The sequence below is a fragment of the Gymnodraco acuticeps genome, unplaced genomic scaffold (genome assembly GCF_902827175.1).
Source record: "Gymnodraco acuticeps unplaced genomic scaffold, fGymAcu1.1, whole genome shotgun sequence".
Classification (NCBI taxonomy): domain Eukaryota; kingdom Metazoa; phylum Chordata; class Actinopteri; order Perciformes; family Bathydraconidae; genus Gymnodraco; species Gymnodraco acuticeps.
Genome location: NW_022991064.1, coordinates 450,843 through 473,901, shown reverse-complemented (window position 1 = coordinate 473,901; position 23,059 = coordinate 450,843). Strand labels below are relative to the sequence as shown.

At 41.6% G+C, this 23,059-nt stretch overlaps 1 protein-coding gene across 5 annotated transcripts; it reads right to left on the bottom strand.

Moving 5' to 3' along the window:
* Positions 1-1,514: 1,514 nt before the first annotated feature.
* ctps1a (CTP synthase 1a) lies at positions 1,515-20,307 on the bottom strand. 5 transcript variants are annotated; one of them, XM_034236703.1, is made up of 19 exons: positions 19,197-19,218; positions 18,432-18,631; positions 18,177-18,347; positions 17,485-17,585; positions 17,265-17,381; positions 16,586-16,669; positions 16,027-16,107; positions 15,021-15,172; positions 12,726-12,858; positions 12,151-12,239; positions 11,656-11,750; positions 11,506-11,568; positions 10,951-10,994; positions 10,764-10,860; positions 10,633-10,688; positions 8,599-8,695; positions 8,101-8,245; positions 2,570-2,604; positions 1,515-1,914 (listed from the first exon to the last, which is right to left on the bottom strand). In XM_034236703.1, coding segments are annotated over exons 1-18 (1,740 nt in total). In that variant the 5' UTR covers positions 19,199-19,218; the 3' UTR covers positions 1,515-1,914; positions 2,570-2,591. The 5 variants fall into 5 exon arrangements, with proteins under 5 accessions (XP_034092594.1, XP_034092592.1, XP_034092593.1 ...); XM_034236701.1 differs by lacking the exons at positions 2,570-2,604; positions 19,197-19,218 and adding an exon at positions 20,078-20,307; XM_034236702.1 differs by lacking the exons at positions 2,570-2,604; positions 19,197-19,218 and adding an exon at positions 19,384-19,551.
* Positions 20,308-23,059: the final 2,752 nt, after the last annotated feature.

Sequence of the window (23,059 nt, the reverse complement as noted above, 5' to 3'; positions counted from 1 at the left end):
TATTTTATTACATCCACTTGTCTAAGATGACAGAGACTTTCGACCCAAAACCAGCTGTTGACTTGTGGATGCAAGCAGCTAATCACAGACTCAACCAGAGAGAAAGTAGTAGGCCTACATCATCAGCTACCATGTCTGACAGAGAGGAAGACAGTGAGGAGAACAGTCAGGAGGGGAGTGATGACAGCTTGTAGGATTGCTGCTCGTGCTAATGTTGTCTTGTGTTCACCTCTGCATGTGTGTTCTGTGTTCACCTCTGCATGTGTGTTCAGTGCCGTGTGTCTGGCAAATAAAGTCAAGACCCCCTCAAAAGTTACGGTTTATTTCATTTTAAGGATGAGCACCAAGCAACATCTCCAGGTGCTCCTTTGAGAACCAGGGCAAAAAAGTATGTGCACCCCTGATAATAGCGACACAGCACATACTGAGGGCTTGTTTTCAATTCATGGTTATTTTTGAAAAAGGTGAACATTGTCCAGGGATCATGTCTAGCTTGAATATAAAACTGAAGCACAGGTAACCTGTCTTCAAGTTTCAGCACGTGCAATGAAGGCTTGACAAAACTTCAAATATTAACTTATCAAAATGACTCATCCAAAAACAAAGTACCTTTCCTAACACTGATGTGCAGTCTAGACCCAGTAGCTAGGTGAGGGCTTGTACACTTGGTTCATATTCATGTCACATTTAATTTGAGGATGTGAGATTTAAAAAGGTTGCTTTTATTCATTGCATCAGGAAATGTCCACCTTTCTACTCCATTTTATTCTCATTTATCTCACTGTGGCAGCTGCAAACTGAGGAACAACTGACCAATGTTTCGATCAGAAGTCATGTGGTGTTGCAAGCCAGTCTCACGGCATTACGTGTTATAGTCACGAAATATAATCTATTGATTCGTGTTCACCAACACGATTTCCCCGTTTTTTTTCGTGTGACTCAGAACGATTTTAAAAGCAATGTAAATAATAACAAATTAGAAGGAAGAAAATACAGATTTCAGTATTCTGACACTATTTTAGAAGCAATGTATTTCTATTGGTAGAATGTTTCGTGCCTGCACCAAATAACAAATGAGATATTTCAGTATTCTGAGGCTCTGTATTTCTTTTCCTCACGGACGAAAAAAAAAAGTCCGACAAAATACGATTTAAAATAAAAACAATCGTGGCTTGATATTGAGTAAGAATGTTTTTATGAACCACACAGCTTCCGGTCTTCCAAGACGTGGTGCAGGCACAAAACATACCAATAGAAATACATTGCTTTTAAAATCGTTCTGTGTGACACGAAAAAAGGGGGAAAATCGTGTTGGTGAACACGTTGGTGATCAAGAGATTACATTTCGTGACTATAACACGAAATGCCGTGAGACTGGGTTGGGTATTTGACCAAATATACTAAATGTAAACTCTACCTCCATTCTTGCATAAGAGCCGTGTGCAGCTCCTATAGCTTCAGGGCTTATACGTTTACCTCAGGGTTTAATTCAAGACATTTCACAAATACCAACATTTGCGCATAATTCAGTTATTTTTATTACATCAGGTGCACATGTCCTCATAGTAAAGAAATATCGCTGATCACTTTATTGTCATTCTTCAATGTGCCTAGCTGCAAAACTGTCAAACTGAAGGAGGTGAGGTTTGAAAACGTTGATATGAAAGAAAAAACTGTAAAGGCATGAAACCATCTTTGGTGTCATTTGTCCAACTGAAGATAAAGTGTGCTTCAGTTTGTTGAAACCTCAAACCATCTGTAGGTCAATTAAGACACTTGCATCTGAAAACACAAACATTTTATTTTGCACCTCAAAATCATTCATTAGAGAGTGAAGGCATTTTGAGTTCTGAGATCTCTGAGTCTGGACTGCTGCTGCCGCTGCGGTCGCTGTACGTGTCGCTGTACGTGTCACTGCAGGAAACACAAACAACAGGTATTAATCACCTGATCAGAAAGACTGTTTAATTATCCACTAACTCCAAAAACAAAATACCCATTTGGAATATTGAGTGTTAAAGCTTACAGAAAAAAAGAGCCCATTAGTATATTACTGGTACGATTTTAAACATTATATCTTTGTTATGGAAATAATCTCTTTCTGCATGAGAATACAATTAAGGGAAACTTGGAAAAAAATGGAAGTGATATATTTCCCAAAGAGGATCCTCCTTTCCTTAAATATGCTTTAGTATATTTATGTATAGTATGCCCGGCTGCCTTTCACTGAATACCCCGGCAGTAATAGTAATAGTAGTAGTAGTAGTAGTAGCAGTAGTAGATAGTATTGTACCGTGGTGATAGCCGGCAGCCCTTCACGAAATACCCCGGCGGCAGTAGTAGTAGTAGTAGTAGTAGTAGTAGTAGCAGTAGCAGTAGCAGATAGTATTGTACCGTGGTGATAGCCGGCAGCCCTTCACTAAATACCCCGGCAGTAATAGTAGTAGTAGTAGCAGTAGCAGTAGTAGATAGTATTGTACCGTGGTGATAGCCGGCAGCCCTTCACTAAATACCCCGGCAGTAATAGTAGTAGTAGTAGTAGTAGTAGTAGTAGTAGATAGTATTGTACCGTGGTGATAGCCGGCAGCCCTTCACTGAATACCCCTGCAACAATAGTAGTATTAGCATTAGTAGTAGTATTTATAGTATTGTACCGTGGTGATAGCCGACAGCCCTTCACTAAATACCCCGGCAGTAATAGTAGTAGTAGTAGCAGTAGTAGATAGTATTGTACCGTGGTGATAGCCGGCAGCCCTTCACGAAATACCCCGGCAGTAGTAGTAGTAATAGTAGTAGTATTTATAGTATTGTACCGTGGTGATAGCCGACAGCCCTTCACTAAATACCCCGGCAGTAATAGTAGTAGTAGTAGCAGTAGCAGATAGTATTGTACCGTGGTGTTAGCCGGCAGCCCTTCACTAAATACCCCGGCAGTAATAGTAGCAGCAGTAGCAGTAGTAGATAGTATTGTACCGTGGTGATAGCCGACAGCCCTTCACTAAATACCCCGGCAGTAATAGTAGTAGTAGTAGCAGTAGCAGATAGTATTGTACCGTGGTGATAGCCGGCAGCCCTTCACTAAATACCCCGGCAGTAATAGTAGTAGTAGTAGCAGTAGCAGATAGTATTGTACCGTGGTGATAGCCGACAGCCCTTCACTAAATACCCCGGCAGTAATAGTAGTAGTAGTAGCAGTAGTAGATAGTATTGTACCGTGGTGATAGCCGGCAGCCCTTCACGAAATACCCCGGCAGTAATAGTAGTAGTAGTAGCAGTAGTAGATAGTATTGTACCGTGGTGATAGCCGGCAGCCCTTCACGAAATACCCCGGCAGTAATAGTAGTAGTAGTAGCAGTAGCAGATAGTATTGTACCGTGGTGATAGCCGGCAGCCCTTCACGAAATACCCCGGCAGTAATAGTAGTAGTAGTAGCAGTAGCAGATAGTATTGTACCGTGGTGATAGCCGACAGCCCTTCACTAAATACCCCGGCAGTAATAGTAATAGTAGTAGCAGTAGTAGATAGTATTGTACCGTGGTGATAGCCGACAGCCCTTCACTAAATACCCCGGCAGTAATAGTAGTAGTAGTAGTAGCAGTAGCAGATAGTATTGTACCGTGGTGATAGCCGACAGCCCTTCACTAAATACCCCGGCAGTAATAGTAGTAGTAGTAGCAGTAGTAGATAGTATTGTACCGTGGTGATAGCCGACAGCCCTTCACTAAATACCCCGGCAGTAATAGTAGTAGCAGTAGCAGATAGTATTGTACCGTGGTGATAGCCGACAGCCCTTCACTAAATACCCCGGCAGTAATAGTAGTAGTAGTAGTAGCAGTAGCAGATAGTATTGTACCGTGGTGATAGCCGGCAGCCCTTCACTAAATACCCCGGCAGTAATAGTAGTAGCAGTAGCAGATAGTATTGTACCGTGGTGATAGCCGGCAGCCCTTCACTAAATACCCCGGCAGTAATAGTAGTAGTAGTAGCAGTAGCAGATAGTATTGTACCGTGGTGATAGCCGGCAGCCCTTCACTAAATACCCCGGCAGTAATAGTAGTAGCAGTAGCAGTAGCAGATAGTATTGTACCGTGGTGATAGCCGACAGCCCTTCACTAAATACCCCGGCAGTAATAGTAGTAGTAGTAGTAGTAGCAGTAGTAGATAGTATTGTACCGTGGTGATAGCCGACAGCCCTTCACGAAATACCCCGGCAGTAATAGTAGTAGTAGTAGTAGCAGTAGTAGATAGTATTGTACCGTGGTGATAGCCGACAGCCCTTCACTAAATACCCCGGCAGTAATAGTAGTAGTAGTAGTAGTAGCAGTAGCAGTAGCAGATAGTATTGTACCGTGGTGATAGCCGACAGCCCTTCACTAAATACCCCGGCAGTAATAGTAGTAGTAGTAGCAGTAGCAGATAGTATTGTACCGTGGTGATAGCCGACAGCCCTTCACTAAATACCCCGGCAGTAATAGTAGTAGCAGTAGCAGTAGCAGATAGTATTGTACCGTGGTGATAGCCGGCAGCCCTTCACTAAATACCCCGGCAGTAATAGTAGTAGTAGTAGCAGTAGCAGATAGTATTGTACCGTGGTGATAGCCGGCAGCCCTTCACGAAATACCCCGGCAGTAGTAGTAATAGTAGTAGCAGTAGTAGATAGTATTGTACCGTGGTGATAGCCGGCAGCCCTTCACTAAATACCCCGGCAGTAATAGTAGTAGTAGTAGCAGTAGCAGATAGTATTGTACCGTGGTGATAGCCGACAGCCCTTCACTAAATACCCCGGCAGTAATAGTAGTAGTAGTAGCAGTAGTAGATAGTATTGTACCGTGGTGATAGCCGACAGCCCTTCACTAAATACCCCGGCAGTAATAGTAGTAGTAGTAGCAGTAGTAGATAGTATTGTACCGTGGTGATAGCCGACAGCCCTTCACTAAATACCCCGGCAGTAATAGTAGTAGTAGTAGCAGTAGCAGATAGTATTGTACCGTGGTGATAGCCAACAGCCCTTCACTAAATACCCCGGCAGTAATAGTAGTAGCAGTAGCAGTAGTAGATAGTATTGTACCGTGGTGATAGCCGACAGCCCTTCACTAAATACCCCGGCAGTAATAGTAGTAGCAGTAGCAGTAGCAGATAGTATTGTACCGTGGTGATAGCCGACAGCCCTTCACTAAATACCCCGGCAGTAATAGTAGTAGTAGTAGTAGCAGTAGTAGATAGTATTGTACCGTGGTGATAGCCGACAGCCCTTCACGAAATACCCCGGCAGTAATAGTAGTAGTAGTAGTAGCAGTAGTAGATAGTATTGTACCGTGGTGATAGCCGACAGCCCTTCACTAAATACCCCGGCAGTAATAGTAGTAGTAGTAGTAGTAGCAGTAGCAGTAGCAGATAGTATTGTACCGTGGTGATAGCCGACAGCCCTTCACTAAATACCCCGGCAGTAATAGTAATAGTAGTAGTAGCAGTTGCAGATAGTATTGTACCGTGGTGATAGCCGGCAGCCCTTCACTAAATACCCCGGCAGTAGTAGTAGTAGTAGCAGTAGCAGATAGTATTGTACCGTGGTGATAGCCGACAGCCCTTCACTAAATACCCCGGCAGTAGTAGTAGTAGTAGTAGCAGATAGTATTGTACCGTGGTGATAGCCGGCAGCCCTTCACTAAATACCCCGGCAGTAATAGTAATAGTAGTAGTAGCAGTTGCAGATAGTATTGTACCGTGGTGATAGCCGGCAGCCCTTCACTAAATACCCCGGCAGTAGTAGTAGTAGTAGTAGCAGTAGCAGATAGTATTGTACCGTGGTGATAGCCGACAGCCCTTCACTAAATACCCCGGCAGTAGTAGTAGTAGTAGTAGCAGTAGCAGATAGTATTGTACCGTGGTGATAGCCGGCAGCCCTTCACTAAATACCCCGGCAGTAATAGTAGTAGTAGTAGCAGTAGCAGATAGTATTGTACCGTGGTGATAGCCGGCAGCCCTTCACTAAATACCCCCGGCAGTAATAGTAGTAGTAGTAGCAGTAGCAGATAGTATTGTACCGTGGTGATAGCCGGCAGCCCTTCACTAAATACCCCGGCAGTAATAGTAGTAGTAGTAGCAGTAGCAGATAGTATTGTACCGTGGTGATAGCCGGCAGCCCTTCACGAAATACCCCGGCAGTAGTAGTAATAGTAGTAGCAGTAGTAGATAGTATTGTACCGTGGTGATAGCCGGCAGCCCTTCACTAAATACCCCGGCAGTAATAGTAGTAGTAGTAGCAGTAGCAGATAGTATTGTACCGTGGTGATAGCCGACAGCCCTTCACTAAATACCACCCGGCAGTAATAGTAGTAGTAGTAGCAGTAGTAGATAGTATTGTACCGTGGTGATAGCCGACGCCCTTCACTAAATACCCCGGCAGTAATAGTAGTAGTAGTAGCAGTAGTAGATAGTATTGTACCGTGGTGATAGCCGACAGCCCTTCACTAAATACCCCGGCAGTAATAGTAGTAGTAGTAGCAGTAGCAGATAGTATTGTACCGTGGTGATAGCCGACAGCCCTTCACTAAATACCCCGGCAGTAATAGTAGTAGCAGTAGCAGTAGTAGATAGTATTGTACCGTGGTGATAGCCGACAGCCCTTCACTAAATACCCCGGCAGTAATAGTAGTAGCAGTAGCAGTAGCAGATAGTATTGTACCGTGGTGATAGCCGACAGCCCTTCACTAAATACCCCGGCAGTAATAGTAGTAGTAGTAGCAGTAGCAGATAGTATTGTACCGTGGTGATAGCCGGCAGCCCTTCACTAAATACCCCGGCAGTAATAGTAGTAGCAGTAGCAGATAGTATTGTACCGTGGTGATAGCCGACAGCCCTTCACGAAATACCCCGGCAGTAATAGTAGTAGTAGTAGTAGTAGTAGCAGTAGTAGATAGTATTGTACCGTGGTGATAGCCGGCAGCCCTTCACTAAATACCCCGGCAGTAATAGTAGTAGTAGTAGTAGCAGTAGTAGATAGTATTGTACCGTGGTGATAGCCGGCAGCCCTTCACTAAATACCCCGGCAGTAATAGTAGTAGCAGTAGCAGTAGCAGATAGTATTGTACCGTGGTGATAGCCGACAGCCCTTCACTAAATACCCCGGCAGTAGTAGTAGTAGTAGCAGTAGTAGCAGATAGTATTGTACCGTGGTGATAGCCGGCAGCCCTTCACTAAATACCCCGGCAGTAATAGTAGTAATAGTAGTAGCAGTAGTAGATAGTATTGTACCGTGGTGATAGCCGGCAGCCCTTCACTAAATACCCCGGCAGTAATAGTAGTAGTAGTAGTAGCAGTAGTAGATAGTATTGTACCGTGGTGATAGCCGGCAGCCCTTCACTAAATACCCCGGCAGTAATAGTAGTAGTAGTAGTAGCAGTAGTAGATAGTATTGTACCGTGGTGATAGCCGGCAGCCCTTCACTAAATACCCCGGCAGTAATAGTAGTAGTAGTAGCAGTAGTAGCAGATAGTATTGTACCGTGGTGATAGCCGACAGCCCTTCACTAAATACCCCGGCAGTAGTAGTAGTAGTAGTAGCAGTAGCAGATAGTATTGTACCGTGGTGATAGCCGGCAGCCCTTCACTGAATACCCCGGTAGTAATAGTAATAGTAATAGTAGTAGTAGCAGTTGCAGATAGTATTGTACCGTGGTGATAGCCGGCAGCCCTTCACTAAATACCCCGGCAGTAGTAGTAGTAGTAGTAGCAGTAGCAGATAGTATTGTACCGTGGTGATAGCCGGCAGCCCTTCACTAAATACCCCGGCAGTAATAGTAATAGTAATAGTAGTAGTAGCAGTTGCAGATAGTATTGTACCGTGGTGATAGCCGGCAGCCCTTCACTAAATACCCCGGCAGTAGTAGTAGTAGTAGTAGCAGTAGCAGATAGTATTGTACCGTGGTGATAGCCGGCAGCCCTTCACTAAATACCCCGGCAGTAGTAGTTGTAGTAGTAGTAGTAGTAGCAGCAGTAGTAGATAGTATTGTACCGTGGTGATAGCCGGCAGCCCTTCACTAAATACCCGGCAGTAATAGTAGTAGTAGTAATAGTAGTAGGTAGTATTTATTGTGTGTACCGTGGTGATAGCTGGCAGCCCTTCACTAAATACCCCGGCAGCTTCCCGGCGGCAGCCAGCAGCAGACCCAGGTACGGGGGGGAGGGCTTGATGGGGCGGGAGGTGAACTCTGGGTGGTACTGAACCCCCACGAAGTACGGATGATCTGAAAACAGAAACACAGTCCAGTCAAAAACACCATCAGTATACAAACCGAGTGGTGACAGGTCGAGTCCTAAAACCCTGACATGACTTAGCTTTAACCACTTCCTGTCCCCTAGTCTGGAAGTCAATGGTTTTCTGAATGTGTTTTTGGTTGTTATCCTTTCATAAGGTCTGTGACACAAGCTGAAGAGATTTAACGTTTTGTTCTCAAACAGAAATCCCATTGAATCAGGGAGATGCTGCATTCAGGGAACATTACAGAAACGACATCCCTGCACCACTCAGTCAAATGCAAAAATCGTGCAGCCCTACTTTAAAACCCCGAGACATTTTATTTTTGTTTCTTCCTCTCACCGTCAAGCTCGATGACCTCCATCCTCTCTCCCTCCACGTCCTGACCCACGAAGCGGAGACCTTTCTCCTCAAAGTGGCTCTTCAGCTCCGGGTTCACCTGCACGGGACAACAACGTAATGAAATACAAACATACACAACTGTCAGTGAGGTGGGATCTGTTTAAATAACCTCTGATACACGGCACATACAGTGGGGCAAAAAAGTATTTAGTCAGCCACCAATTGTGCAAGTTCTCCCACTTAAAAAGATGAGGCCTGTAATTTTCATCCTAGGTACACTTCAACTATGAGAGACAGAATGGGGGGAAAGAATCCAGGAAATCACATTGTAGGATTTTTAATGAATGAATTGGTAAATTCCTCTGTAAAATAAGTATTTGGTCACCTACAAACAAACAAGATTTCTGGCTCTCACAGACCTGTAACTTCTTCTTTAAGAGCCTCCTCTGTCCTCCACTCGTTAACTGTATTAATGGCACCTGTTTGAACTCGTTAACAGTATAAAAGACACCTGTCCACAACCTCAAACAGTCACACTCCAAACTCCACTATGGCCAAGACCAAAGAGCTGTCAAAGGACACCAGAAACAAAATTGTAGACCTGCACCAGGCTGGGAAGACTGAATCTGTAATAGGTAAGCAGCTTGGTGTGAAGAAATCATGTAAACGTTTGAATAATGTACTTCATCTACTACAATTAGTTTGTTTGAATATAATAATGATGTTGTTTGTGGAATCATTTATTGAAAAATGAATCTGAATTCTTCCATCTGTTACGATTATAAACTGAAGCGATATAAAAATGACTCCCATTAACTGAGTTTTAAACATCAGCATATCCGGTCATAGTCCGGTAATTACCTGCGAACGGAAACTCTGCTACACAATTATTATTATCATTATTGAAACATGACCGGTAAGTTTCAAATTTGTCCGGTAAAATAAATTCGGTCCGGACATTTGACCGGCGAGAAAAAATCCTAGCGGAAACCCTGGTCCAGGCCCGTCTGAAGTTTGCTAGAGAGCATTTAGATGATCCAGAAGAGGATTGGGAGAATGTCATATGGTCAGATGAAACCAAAATAGAACTTTTTGGTAAAAACTCAACTAGACGTGTTTGGAGGAGAAAGAATGCTGAGTTGCATCCAAAGAACACCATACCTACTGTGAAACATGGGGGTGGAAACATCATGCTTTGGGGCTGTTTTTCTGCAAAGGGACCAGGACGACTGATCCGTGTAAAGGAAAGAATGAATGGGGCCATGTATCGTGACAACCTCCTTCCATCAGCAAGGGCATTGAAGATGAAACGTGGCTGGGTCTTTCAGCATGACAATGATCCCAAACACACCGCCCGAGCAACGAAGGAGTGGCTTCGTAAGAAGCGTTTCAAGGTCCTGGAGTGGCCTAGCCAGTCTCCAGATCTCAACCCCATAGAAAATCTTTGGAGGGAGTTGAAAGTCCGTGTTGCCCAGCAACAGCCCCAAAACATCACTGCTCTAGAGGAGATCTGCATGGAGGAATGGGCCAAAATACCAGCAACAGTGTGTGAAAACCTTGTGAAGACTTACAGAAAACGTTTGACCTCTGTCATTGCAACAAAGGGTATATAACAAAGTATTGAGATGAACTTTTGTTATTGACCAAATACTTATTTTCCACCATAATTTGCAAATAAATTCTTTAAAAATCAGACAATGTGATTTTCTGGATTTTCTTTTCTCATTCTGTCTCTCATAGTTGAAGTGTACCTAGGATGAAAATTACAGGCCTCTCATCTTTTTAAGTGGGAGAACTTGCACAATTGGTGGCTGACTAAATACTTTTTTGCCCCACTGTATATGTGACCCGTTCTATCGAAGTCAGTCGGAAGCAAAGCTAGGAATCTCCTCTTTCCAACAGTGTATTTAAATCAAAATGTGTCTTCGGGTCAATGCGACTGATTTCGATAGAGCAGGTCACATATGTATTTTGTCGTATTGCGTCACTTCAGTAAAGGATCTAAGTGTTGTTAAACTCTGCAGGTGAACGTACCTCAAAGCGGTGTCTGTGCCTTTCGTCCACATATTCTACGTCTCCGTAGAGTTTTCCTGGAACACAGAGAGGCTGTTAGCAGCAGGTAAACAACAACAACACATTAGGTATCGGTATAAAGCGTCTCTCACGCAGCACGCTGTTGTTGGTCATGAAGATGGTGCGTCTCTTCCCGAGCCGCATGGTGCCGCCCATCTGACCCGGGTTGTGTTCGGGCATGTCGATCACCTGCAGGGATCACAAGGATAATCTGAATCTAATGCACTTTCCAGGTAAAAACAAAACGTATATCACTCCTGAATTTAACAACGGACTCACCACAGGATGCTTTGTGTCGGGGTCGAATTCAGTGGAGTTGGCGTCTAAGGAGAAAACAGAAGTCAGTTTTTTAAACTTAGCAATGAATGATAAGATAAGGGTAAGTATTAATGACTGTCGACATTTTTCTTTTCCCAATTTATAAAGCAGTTTGAAAATGCTAATTATTCTAAAGCTTAAGTGTCTTCATATTGTTTAAATAAATGCCCCACTACGCCATCTAGTGTTCAAAAATATAACATAAGCATTGTAACGGGTGCAACACTGAGTGATTTCGTTTTCTAGCTTTTAAGGATCCTTGTATATTTAAATTTGGTGTTAATACTTGTCTTAAGTATTATTATTTTTACCTTGAATTGCAACTTATTTTCTTATATTATTTATGTTCACACCTCCAGACACCAAAGCAAACTCCTTGTATGTGTAAATGTACCTGGTAATAAACCTGATTCCGACACCATAGCTTGCTCTTCAGTTTCTCGAGATTTCAGTGATTTCGGACAAATACAAAACGCCACACCCAAAACAATGAGAACCCCAGGAGAGTTTGATTACCTGCCCAGCCGAGTGTGTTCCTGGCGAACTCGCACACAGCTAACTGCATCCCGAGACACACACCTGCAGAACCAGAGGTACACGTCAGACATTTTAAAACATCTCATCTGTAAGTATAGCAGCAGGTCAGAAAGATATCTTTCTCCTGACCTAGGAAGGGTTTCTTCTGTTTCCTCGCCCAGTTGATGGCGTGAATCTTTCCTTCAGTTCCTCTGACCCCGAACCCTCCAGGAACCAGGATCCCACTGAAGATACAGAGGGGTGTTAATACACATTTAAAGGTCCCCTGCTATACTGTTCTTCATCAATATGTTATATGTCTCAGATATATACAGAGCCTGTCTCTGATTGGCTGAAACACCAAACAGATCATTGTAGCATTACCCATAATCCCCTCTGTTTTAGCCCTGTTTCCAAAGTGCTGATTCTCTGTCTGTTACGTTAGATGAAAATAAGGAGCCCCTCCCCACGCCCCTCAGAGAGATATTTGGTAACAAAGAACTCAATGGTGCTCTAGGAGGAGATTCAGGTGATAAGGTGGGGGGTGGGTTACCTTGGTTACACATGTTGATGTAGAAGAGACATGAAGAAGAGGGCTTTGCATAATATGTGTTATAAATACAGATTAATAAATTGAGCACTGACTCGGCGCTGCAGAGTTTCTGCCAGGCCTCGTGGTATTTCACCGGCTCCTCCTGCAGCGTGGACAGCTCCAGATTGGCTGAGTCGATGTTCTGAGGAGGAAATCACCGTCATGTTATTGGTTGTTATTTAGCTTAAACTTGTATGACTTTGACTGTGGAGCTTAATTGTTTTACGTTCATCAGAAGTCTTTAATGCTAACTATTCAACATTTGAAAAGGCGTTGCAGTGTTGCTAGTAAAGATATTTCTATTTGATTAAATATAAATTCAAGACATTCTGTTTTAAAGGTCACATGTCATGGCCATTTCCACTGATCATAATTCCATTGTTGAGGTCTACTAGAATAGATTTACATTGTTCAATGTTCCAAACTCACATCGGTTTCGCATACAGCATCTCTGTAAAGTATGTGTATTCAGCAGTATTCACTTTCTCCACTAAACGGCTCGTTCCAGCTCTTAATGTGTCAGTATAATGTTCGTCCTCATACTGGAGTTGTTACCTAAATGGTGTGTGGCTTGATTTATGACGGGAATAAAAGGTAGACCTTATTGAGAAGTGATCGTGGTGTTTACCTTGACCTCCAGTTTGTGGCTGATGGCGAGCGCAGAATGTTCCAGAGCTTTGATCACCGAGGCGTACGAGTCGGAGAACTTTGTGTATTTACCAACCAGAGCGATGGAGCAGTGCTCGAGCAGCCGGTCGGACCTGAGCACAGAGGGGGGGTTAATAGTACAGAATGGATCATTAAACAAACTGAACTGTTATCAACTCCTATTATATTCAATTTTATATTATTAACTTGCACTATTATCAGTTGTTTTGTGTTGCACTGTTGGAGGAGCCTGTGACCTAAGATTTCCAGTGTCATAAGTACACTGGGGCGACTGTGGCTGCGAGGGAGTGCGGTCGTCTTTCAACCAGAAGGTTGTGGGTTCGATCCCAGCCCATGCAGTCAACATGTCGATGTATCCTTGGGCAAGGTACTTAACCCTGAGTTGCTCCCGATGGCCAACGGTGTGTGAATGTTAGGTCCTAAGGTACACTGCTCTGTATGAATGGGTGTGAATGGGTGAATGATATGTAGTATGTAAAGCGCTTTGAGGGGCCTTAAAGCCTGGATAAAGCGCTATATAAGTACAGTCCATTTACACTGTGTACAAATTACAATAAACATCTTGAATCCCTTAATGGGCAGGCGCCATCTTACCTTAAAGAACTCATTATACCCTACTGTCCTACTAGGGCATTGCGTTCCAAGAATGCAGGGTTGTTGGTTGTTCCTAGAGTCTCTAAAAGTACAATGGGAGCCAGAGCCTTTTCTTATCAAGCTCCACATTTGTGGAATCAGCTTCCAGTTTGTGTTCGGGCGGCAAACACCCTATCTGTTTTTAAGAGTGCGCTTAAGACCTTCCTTTTTGATAAAGCTTATAGTTAGGGCTGATTAGATTCAGCCCCTAGTTTTGCTGATATAGGCTTAGTTTGTCGGGGGACATCTTACTTCTTCCTTCTCTCTGTCTATACCTGTGTACTCTCATGTTCCGATTAACCCAGCTTCCCCAAATGTCTTTCTTTTTGGTGTCTGTATACGCCGGGATCCGGAGTCATGGATGATCCTGCGCTCCTCTGTCCTGGATCTTGAGTCGTGGCTGTGGTCCTGGATCATAGGTCCTGGATGGATATCCTCGTGGATTCATCTTCCTATTATACACACATGCATTTCCAAACATTTGGACTACCTATGTTGCAAATGTATTATCTTTTCAATTTACACACGGCATCTATTGCACGTCTGTCCGTCCTGGGAGAGGGATCCCTCCTCTGTTGCTCTCCCTGAGGTTTCTCCCATTTTTCCCTTTAAACTGTGGGTTTTCTTCGGAAGTTTTTCCTTGTACGATGTGAGGGTCTAAGGACAGAGGGTGTCGTATTGTCATACTGATATTTTGTACAAACTGTAAAGTCCACTGAGACAAATGTAACATTTGTGATATTGGGCTTGTTACGTGCCGTAGTGTTTGTGTGGTCGTGGGTGTGTTTTTCTCTCTCTCCCTCTGACTCCCCAGGTGCAGCCTGATTGTCCCCAGGTGCAGCCTCTCCCCAGGTGCTCCCAATCCTCAATCAGGGCTTCCATATAGGACCGGAGGAGGACGGCAGTGAGAGGCTTTTTCTCGCCTTCTCATCTGGCTGCATGTGTGCAGCATGTCTCTGTGTGAGACCCAGCATAGTTGTGTGTTTATTGTAAGAGTGTTTTGTAATTTGGCTGGTGAGCCGCCTTACTTATTTACCAATTAAAACCTCACTTAAACTCCTTCAGCATTCAGTTTCCTCTCCTTTTTCTCTCGTCCGGCTATCTTGTGTGTCGCTACTTCCCTTGGTACCCCTAGATCTACAAGGGAACGTAACAGGGCTATATAAATAAACATTGATTGATTGAATCTCCAGTGATTTATTTCCTGTTAGAAGGTATTGTATAATCAGAATAATTGTTAACTACAATATGTGTCGGGACATATTCCTACACTGTTGGTCAAGGTAATACATTATTGGGTTTTTGTTAAACTTTTAATAAAAACAAGGCATACCGTCTTTTTTATTTTCTCTTTTTAGAAATAAATATTACATTATTGGTTATTTAATTAAATGTTCCATCTTTCAAAGTGCACGTTTTATTACACTTTCAGGAACACTATTACAGTATTTTTTTTATTATTACAATTTCAATAAGGTTAAATATTTTCTTTTGCACTGCCAATAAGGTTAAGTGAAATTTATATTGAGGAAATAATCACATTATGGGGTTTTTAAAATTCAACTTTTGATCAGGTTAATTTAAATTTTTCAAGAAATTATTTGATTTCTGGGTGGCTCACCTGTCGGACATCTCTTTCCACTTGGTGAGCATGCGTCGCGGCCGGGTCTCCATCGGCATGTCGAGTCTCCGGGTCAGAAAGCCACAGACGCCCTGCTGCTCCAACAGCAGAGGGACTTTGTAGATGGAGGAGACGTCGTGCACACAGATCACCTGAGGACAGGGAACACGTTCAGAAAGAGTCTGGATGGGTTTTTATAAAAGGTCCCCTATTAGACTGTTCTTCATCAATATATTACAGGTCTCAGATATATCCAGAACATGTCTCTGATTGACTCTAAATACCAAACAGATCAGGGGGGGGGGGGTTACCTTGGTTGGTGATTGGCTAATGGTAACTCAAGCCAAAACATCGTTATGACATCATAAAGTGGCCAAAATCTGATCAGCTCATTTTCAGACAGGTTTTTATAGAAATGGATCAAAAAGAGAGAGAATCTTTGTTCCTGGAACTTTCAGAGTCTCTTTCCACAGAGGGGACACATGTTGATGTAGAAGAGACATGAAGAAGAGGGGACACATGTTGATGTAGAAGAGACATGAAGAAGAGGGGACACATGTTGATGTAGAAGAGACATGAAGAAGAGGGGACACATGTTGATGTAGAAGAGACATGAAGAAGAGGGGACACATGTTGATGTAGAAGAGACATGAAGAAGAGGGGACACATGTTGATGTAGAAGAGGACATGAAGAAGAGGGGACACATGTTGATGTAGAAGAGAAAAGAAGAAGAGGGGACACATGTTGATGTAGAAGAGACATGAAGAAGAGGGGACACATGTTGATGTAGAAGAGACATGAAGAAGAGGGGACACATGTTGATGTAGAAGAGACATGAAGAAGAGGGGACACATGTTGATGTAGAAGAGACAAGAAGAAGAGGGGACACATGTTGATGTAGAAGAGACAAGAAGAAGAGGGGACACATGTTGATGTAGAAGAGACATGAACAAGTGGATTTTGCATAATAGGACACCTTTAAAGGTTCTGCAGGGAGAGACGTACCTGCTCAGGTTCTACGTGACAGAACATGGAGATCTTCTCTTTCACAGAGTTCTCCAGAGCCGTGGCGCAGCGGCACATGATCTGCAGAGAGAGAGGGAACATCAGTGAAACCCAGAAACACTGGCAGGAGGTAAAGCCGGATGCAAACTGAACACACGTGCATCACATTAGGGAAATGCAATAATCATTCACAGAGTTCACACACACACACACACACACACACACACACACACACACACACACACACACACACACACACACACACACACACACACACACACACACACACACACACACACACACACACACACACACACACACACACACACACACACACACACACACACACTACACACACACACACACACCACACACACACACACACACACACACACACACACACACACACACACACACACACACACACACACACACACACACACACACACACACACACACACACACACACACACACACACACACACACACACACACACACACACACACACACACACACACACACACACACACACACACACACACACACAGCGAGCCTCACCAGATCGGGGGACAGTCCGAGTCCTCTGAGCTCTCTGACCGTGTTCTGTGTGGGTTTGGTTTTCTGCTCTCCTGTCGCACTGGGCTGCACACAACAACACACACACCATTATTAGTCTGCATGTTTGTTCAACTGAAACATCCAACATGACACACCTGGACAAAACAGGCTCTTTGATAAAATACTAGACATAAAAACACTTTGGGTAGATAATAGATATCGCTAGTTCACTTCAACCAGTTGAGCCCCGAGCCTGTTGTTCAGGCCTGAGGTTCGAAAAAGACATCCCCAGAACAAATGACTGTATCTTCACTTCTAAAAGGGGAACATTAATAATCCTTCTTCTCAAAGCAAGGATAAACCTGTGAGTTGGATGTAGAAAAGTCAGAATCAATATAGAATTGTTTTATATTAAAGTAAATTCAGATTGAACATAGTAAAAAAATGTAAATTATAAATATACATCATCTAAACTATAACATATAATCAGTACCCTGTATCAAGATTGATGCAAAACAAGTGACATTTGACCTTTTAGAGATTTAGAAAAAAAAAGTCCCTCAGGTTTGTTTTGTACCTGAACATAATCCGACTCACTCTGTGCTCCAGGCTGAACGGTTGTTCGTACTTTAAGCAGTCATTGTGCAGGTGCAAACCTGTACAACCGCATCTCTCTCACCTGAGGGATGAGGCTGACGTGGATGTTGCAGAAGTTCTCTCTCTTCACTTTGAACTGAAACTGCCTGAAGGCCTCGATGAACGGCATGCTCTCGATGTCTCCCACCGTGCCGCCCAGCTGCAAGCAGACGCACGATAACATAAGAAACACATCATTAGCAAAGGCCTTAAATAAGCTTAATTAATAACATGTAGTGGTCCACGTTATGGAGCATGTATACCTCTATTACACAGACTTCAGGTTCTACGCCGTCATCTTCCACGGGAACCTTCGCCTGTTTCACCACCCACTCCTGGATGGCATCTGTGATGTGTGGCACCACTGGAAGAGACAGAAGCATATTATTATTTATGTTAGTAACACCGTATTGTGACTACAGAGAATAAACGACAGAGCTTGCTGCAAATTAATAATGTAGTTTAACTTTTTTGTCGACACACAGTGATTTAGGTTCCTGAAAAAAAAGCTTTTGTGAAACCCCTCGCGGCGGGAGGTTTAGAACAGGAAACGTGTTGGGTCGAGTTGAAATCTCGACCTAAATCTTATCATCTAAACATTTCCTGTTATATAACTAAAGCATGATAGTTATCATGCTAGCAGCACTATAGCATGTTAAATTAACTACTACATGGCGTCAGCTGTGAGCTTTTAAATTAACGTCCCATGATGTTTTGTAAATGCAGTTTACTGTAGACCATTTTTTTTAGATAATCAATTATACATGGTATAATAATCGATTATTCCGAGGTATAACGAGAGACTATTATATCAATGGTCTCGACAAAGCTTCAATTGAGTCTCTCAGTGTCCATTTAAACAAACAGAGAACTAATCTGGAGGAACAAAACTAAAAACAAGTTTTCAAAAATCCCTGTGTACATTTGAGTTAGTCCTTAAACAGAATGTTGTTACCCTGCACAGTCTTGCCCAGGTAGTCCCCCCTCCTCTCCTTGTTGATGACCGACTGGTAGATCTTCCCGGTGGTCAGGTTGTTGTCTTTGGTCAGCCGGATGTCCAGGAAGCGCTCGTAGTTCCCCAGATCCAGATCCACCTCGCCGCCGTCGTCCAGCACGAACACCTCCCCTGCGCGACAAACACAACACGTTTACAACATGCTGCGGTATAATATAATATACATGTGCTGAATCATCATCTCCTGGGACGTACCGTGCTCATAGGGGGAAAACGTGCCGGCGTCTATGTTGATGTACGGGTCGATCTTGATGGCGGTCACATGCAGACCGCACGACTTCAGGATCGTCCCCACGCTGCTCGCTATGATGCCTTTACCGATGCCTGAGATCACTCCTCCAGTAACCAGGATGTACTTCATCATGCCACTCTGGTGTCTGCAGATGGGAGAAAACCTGTGGAAAAGGAACCAATGAAAGGAAAAATAGCCATTATCAATATTGGAATATAACAGAAAGAAAGACATTTCAATTATACCGAGCAGAAAAATAGAAATCATTAAAATAATTTATAAAAAACTATTAATTAAGGGTAATTAGTACTTGTAGTTTTTAGTATTTTCTATGAAACAGGTGGTTATGCATGGTGGTTGATCTTAACAGCTAATGAAAGCAACAACATGTAGCTGACAATAAGGCTATTGTACTAGTATAAATAAGACATTTAAAAAAAGGCTTAAGGGGTAATTTAAAAGCAAAAAAGTAAAGCATTTTGAATTGCATGGGAACCAAATCATTATAAGACAAAGAAAAACATTAAACAATAGATTCAAAACAATATTCTACGAAGATTCAAGGATGATATCTACTAGTATTGGAGTTTATAGTATCTGCTTCATCAGTAGTATTATCATTTGTAAGGCTTTTGTACTAGATAAAACATTACTGTACAAGGTATTTTAAATGTAGAAAATATACATATAGACATTTTTTTGACACAAAGGTTAAACATTATACTTGCATTTATATGAAGATATCTGACAAAGTAATGTGTTGTAGCTCACATGAGGCCAAGTTAGAAAGCATGTATATGAAGGACAAGCTAGCTAACCATAACAATGGCTAAACCTCGATGTCCTTGTTCTACAACGTGGCTCTTTCTACCAGAATATATAAATTAGATTATCATATAAACAATGCACATTTACCTCGTAAAACCACCGTTTTATAATAATCTAATGAAGTTAAAAGATAGAAGTTTTTTAATCCTTCACAAAACAGATCCTCACGCATGGTACATAAGGAACGTTTGATTTAACACAGTGTGGGCCGAGCGGGTGGGGACTTCCTCATTCCGTTATGTTATAAAGGGAACAGAGAGTAACCGCCCGCACAGGATACTCGCGTGAATAAATCCAGCCACAGTACCACAGTATTACCGCCAGCGCGATTAGCTTCGGGCTAACTGTTAGGGATAATACGATAATTACAATAAGACACCCAAAATAAATGCTTCTGAAGTGTCGGTGGGTAGAAAACGGACACGGTCAACAGTAACTGACTTCAATAATTGAGTTAAAATATAAAAAACCGTCTGCATTTCGAAAAACCCACATCAAGCCAGACTAGAATATCCAGCATCGCCTTTAAAATAAAAGCGGCGTAGATTTGTATTTACTTTTATACAAAGAGAAGAGCAACCAAACGGCAAAATGATAGTTGAAATAAACATATATAATAGGGTTTCGTACAACAGTGTTATGTTACGAGACTGTTGTTAAAGTTAAATCGGTCGTTATATAACAGTGCTATTTTATTTTGAAAATGTGTACCGGCAACCATGCTTATGTGTTTTGTTCAGCTTGTAATGCAAGTGTTTCACAGCATCAAACATCAACTTACCAAAATATTCTTCTCTTCAAAACAAAATATCGACGAGGAAAAAAAGCTCACAAAACCTTTTACCAAAACAAAATATCAATCCAAATAGAAACGCTTTTTAAATGCTCCCTAAAAGAGCCATGTATCCTGCATCTGATTCTACACGTGTCTGCAGCAGAACATCATTAATGAGTTCATTATGTCACTACCCGATCTGCAGCTCTGCCCGATCTGCAGTGCGCATGTGCGAGATGGTCCGCCATATTGGACAACTCCGGACGGCAACCCAAGTAGGACAACTTTGACACAGTGGCTTTTGGCAAAGCTCAAAAATAAAACGAGAGAGAGATGAGTTATTGTAATTACAACGTGACTTCACTATTATTTAACAACTCTTTTTATTGGGTTGTTTTATTAGGGGGTTAAGTACATTGTCAGAATAAGTGAGAAATGGATTTAACTTCTGCTAGACAGCTATCATACTGAATACATATTTACTGTGAATGTGTACGGCATAATTCCAGTAAATACTCCTCTAGATTAAAGAAAAAAAAACAACAACAAGAGATGACAAGTGAAATTAATAATTTATGCCTTAAAGCTGAGTTATCATTGGATGAGCAAATTAAACTGAACAATTTACAAACTCAATTAGACAATATGTATTTGGAAAAAGCTAAGGGAGCTTTTATTCGTTCGAGAGCCCGATGGATTGAGCAAGGAGAGAAAAACACTTCTTATTTCTTCAATCTTGAAAAGCAAAGACAAGTGAAAAAGAGAATCCAAAAACTGAGTGTTAATGATGTCACTATTGAAAATCAAGACCAGATAAACGAAGAAATTAGACTTTTTTATAGCAATTTATATAACTCAAAGTTTTCTAGAGAAAATTGTGATAACTTTTTTAGTAAAATTACAGAATTCAAAAAGCCAATAGATGATCCTTTTAAACAGTATATGGACGATCGACTAAAAATTTAAGAATTAGATAGTGCATTACTGCAAATGTCTGGTGGCAAATCACCAGGGCTGGACGGTATAACCATAGAGTTTTACAAATATTTTTGGTCAGATGTGCAAAAAATGCTTTATAAGGCTTTCACAGATTGCATTTCAGCAGGAAACCTTTCGCCAACCATGAAACATGGCCTTATTACCTTAATTCCAAAACCAAATAAAAATAATCTTTTGTTGGATAATTGGAGACCTATTACCCTACTATGTAATGATTACAAACTGTTAGCACATGTTTATGCTAACAGGTTAAACTCAGGTCTGAATCAACTAGTAGATGAATGTCAATCAGCCTTTATTAAGGGAAGAAGTATTCATAACCATACCAGACTGATATTGGATATGCTCGATTACCAGGAGTTTATTGATACTGAAGGTCTCGTACTATTTCTGGATTTTTATAAGGCTTTTGATACTGTTGAACATTCCTTTTTAATGGAAACTCTAACATTTCTGGGTTTTGGTGAACATTTCTGCAACATAATTAGGATGCTCTATTCGGACATCTATAGTTCTGTATCTTTGAACCCTGGAATGAGCCCTAGGTTTAAGGTTTTACGTGGTATTCGACAGGGTTGCCCTATTTCCCCAAAATTATTTATTCTGACCACCCAAGTTTTAACAACGCTTATTATAAAGAATCACAAAATATTAGGCATTACCCTCTTTGACAAAGAATTTAAAATTAGTCAATTTGTGGATGACACATCCATTTTCCTAAAGAATAAATCCATGGTAAAGGAAACTCTTAACACAATTTCAATTTTTTCAAAAGCATCAGAGTTATCTCTTAATCTTTCAAAATGTGAATTACTCCCTATCCATTCATGTGATGATTACATTATTGACTCTATTAGAGTGGTACCTGAAGTGAAATATTTAGGAGTAACATTATCTAACAATTATATCAGGAGAGAAGATCTTAATATTTGTAACCGTATCACAGATATGAAGAAATCTCTCAGTCGTTGGTTAACTAGATCTTACTATTTTTGGCAGAGTTCTTCTTACTAAAGCAGAAGGTAAACTTATTTATCCATGCCACTCATGTTTTGTCTCTTCGGCCAATATTAAAAAACTCAATTATTTTCCAATTCTTGTGGAGAAATAAAACTCACTACATTAAAAAGTCACAGCTTGTTAAAGAATATGATAAAGGCGGAATTAAAGCTTTAGACTTTGAATCGATGATTGGAACAATTAAAATAAAATGGTTGAAAGCTTTTTTGTCCCAGCCAGAATCCATGTGGTTCCATATTCCAAAGGCCATAATTTAAAACGTCTAGGAGGGTTTGATTTTCTTTTAAAATGTGATTTTGAGGTTAATAAGATTCCGACCAAATTGTCAAATTTTCATAAGCAGATACTTCATTATTGGAAAATGATATTTACCCACAATTTTTCTCCTCATGGATCTACTTTATGGAACATTAGAGTGATTATTATAAACAGAAAATCCTTGTTTAGGAGTGATTGGCATGAGAGGGGTATTTTGTTTGTTAGTGATTTACTAGATTGCAATGGTAAACTGCTAGATGTTTTGGCTTTTTCAACGAAATACAATATAACGTGTACTGCTAAAGATTATAACAAAATCTGTAAAGCAATTCCTGTACCACTTATTGAAATGATTCATAATACTTTACTGTACTCAAATGTTGTATCAGTTTGACCTAGTTTGGAATGTATTGGCGATACTCTTAAGAATAACAAATCTATTAATGCTTCTTTGAAATCCCACATTTTTCACAATTTTAACATCGGTCCCTTACAAGGGACCGATTTAGACACTTTATCTGGAATGGAAAAAGCTCTATCTGTCAAGATCTGGCTTTATTGTATTTTGTCTTGTCTTTTTCTGTCTTTTGTTTCATGTTTTATTTTGAAAGGTCATCACCTCCTGTCTTGCCTGTTTCTGTCTGTGTTGTGTTTTGTCTTGTCTAGATCTGTTTTTGGTTTTCTGTCTGCGTTGTGTCTTGTCTAGATCTG

Coding starts and splice junctions, on each gene's coding strand:
- ctps1a (XM_034236699.1), bottom strand. Junction 12,859..15,020: donor TGGAAAGAGATGTCCGACAG/GTGAGCCACCCA, acceptor CTCTGTGCTCAG/GTCCGACCGGCTGCTCGAGC. Junction 1,915..8,100: donor GGCTGCCAGCTATCACCACG/GTACACACAATA, acceptor TGTTTCCTGCAG/TGACACGTACAGCGACACGT.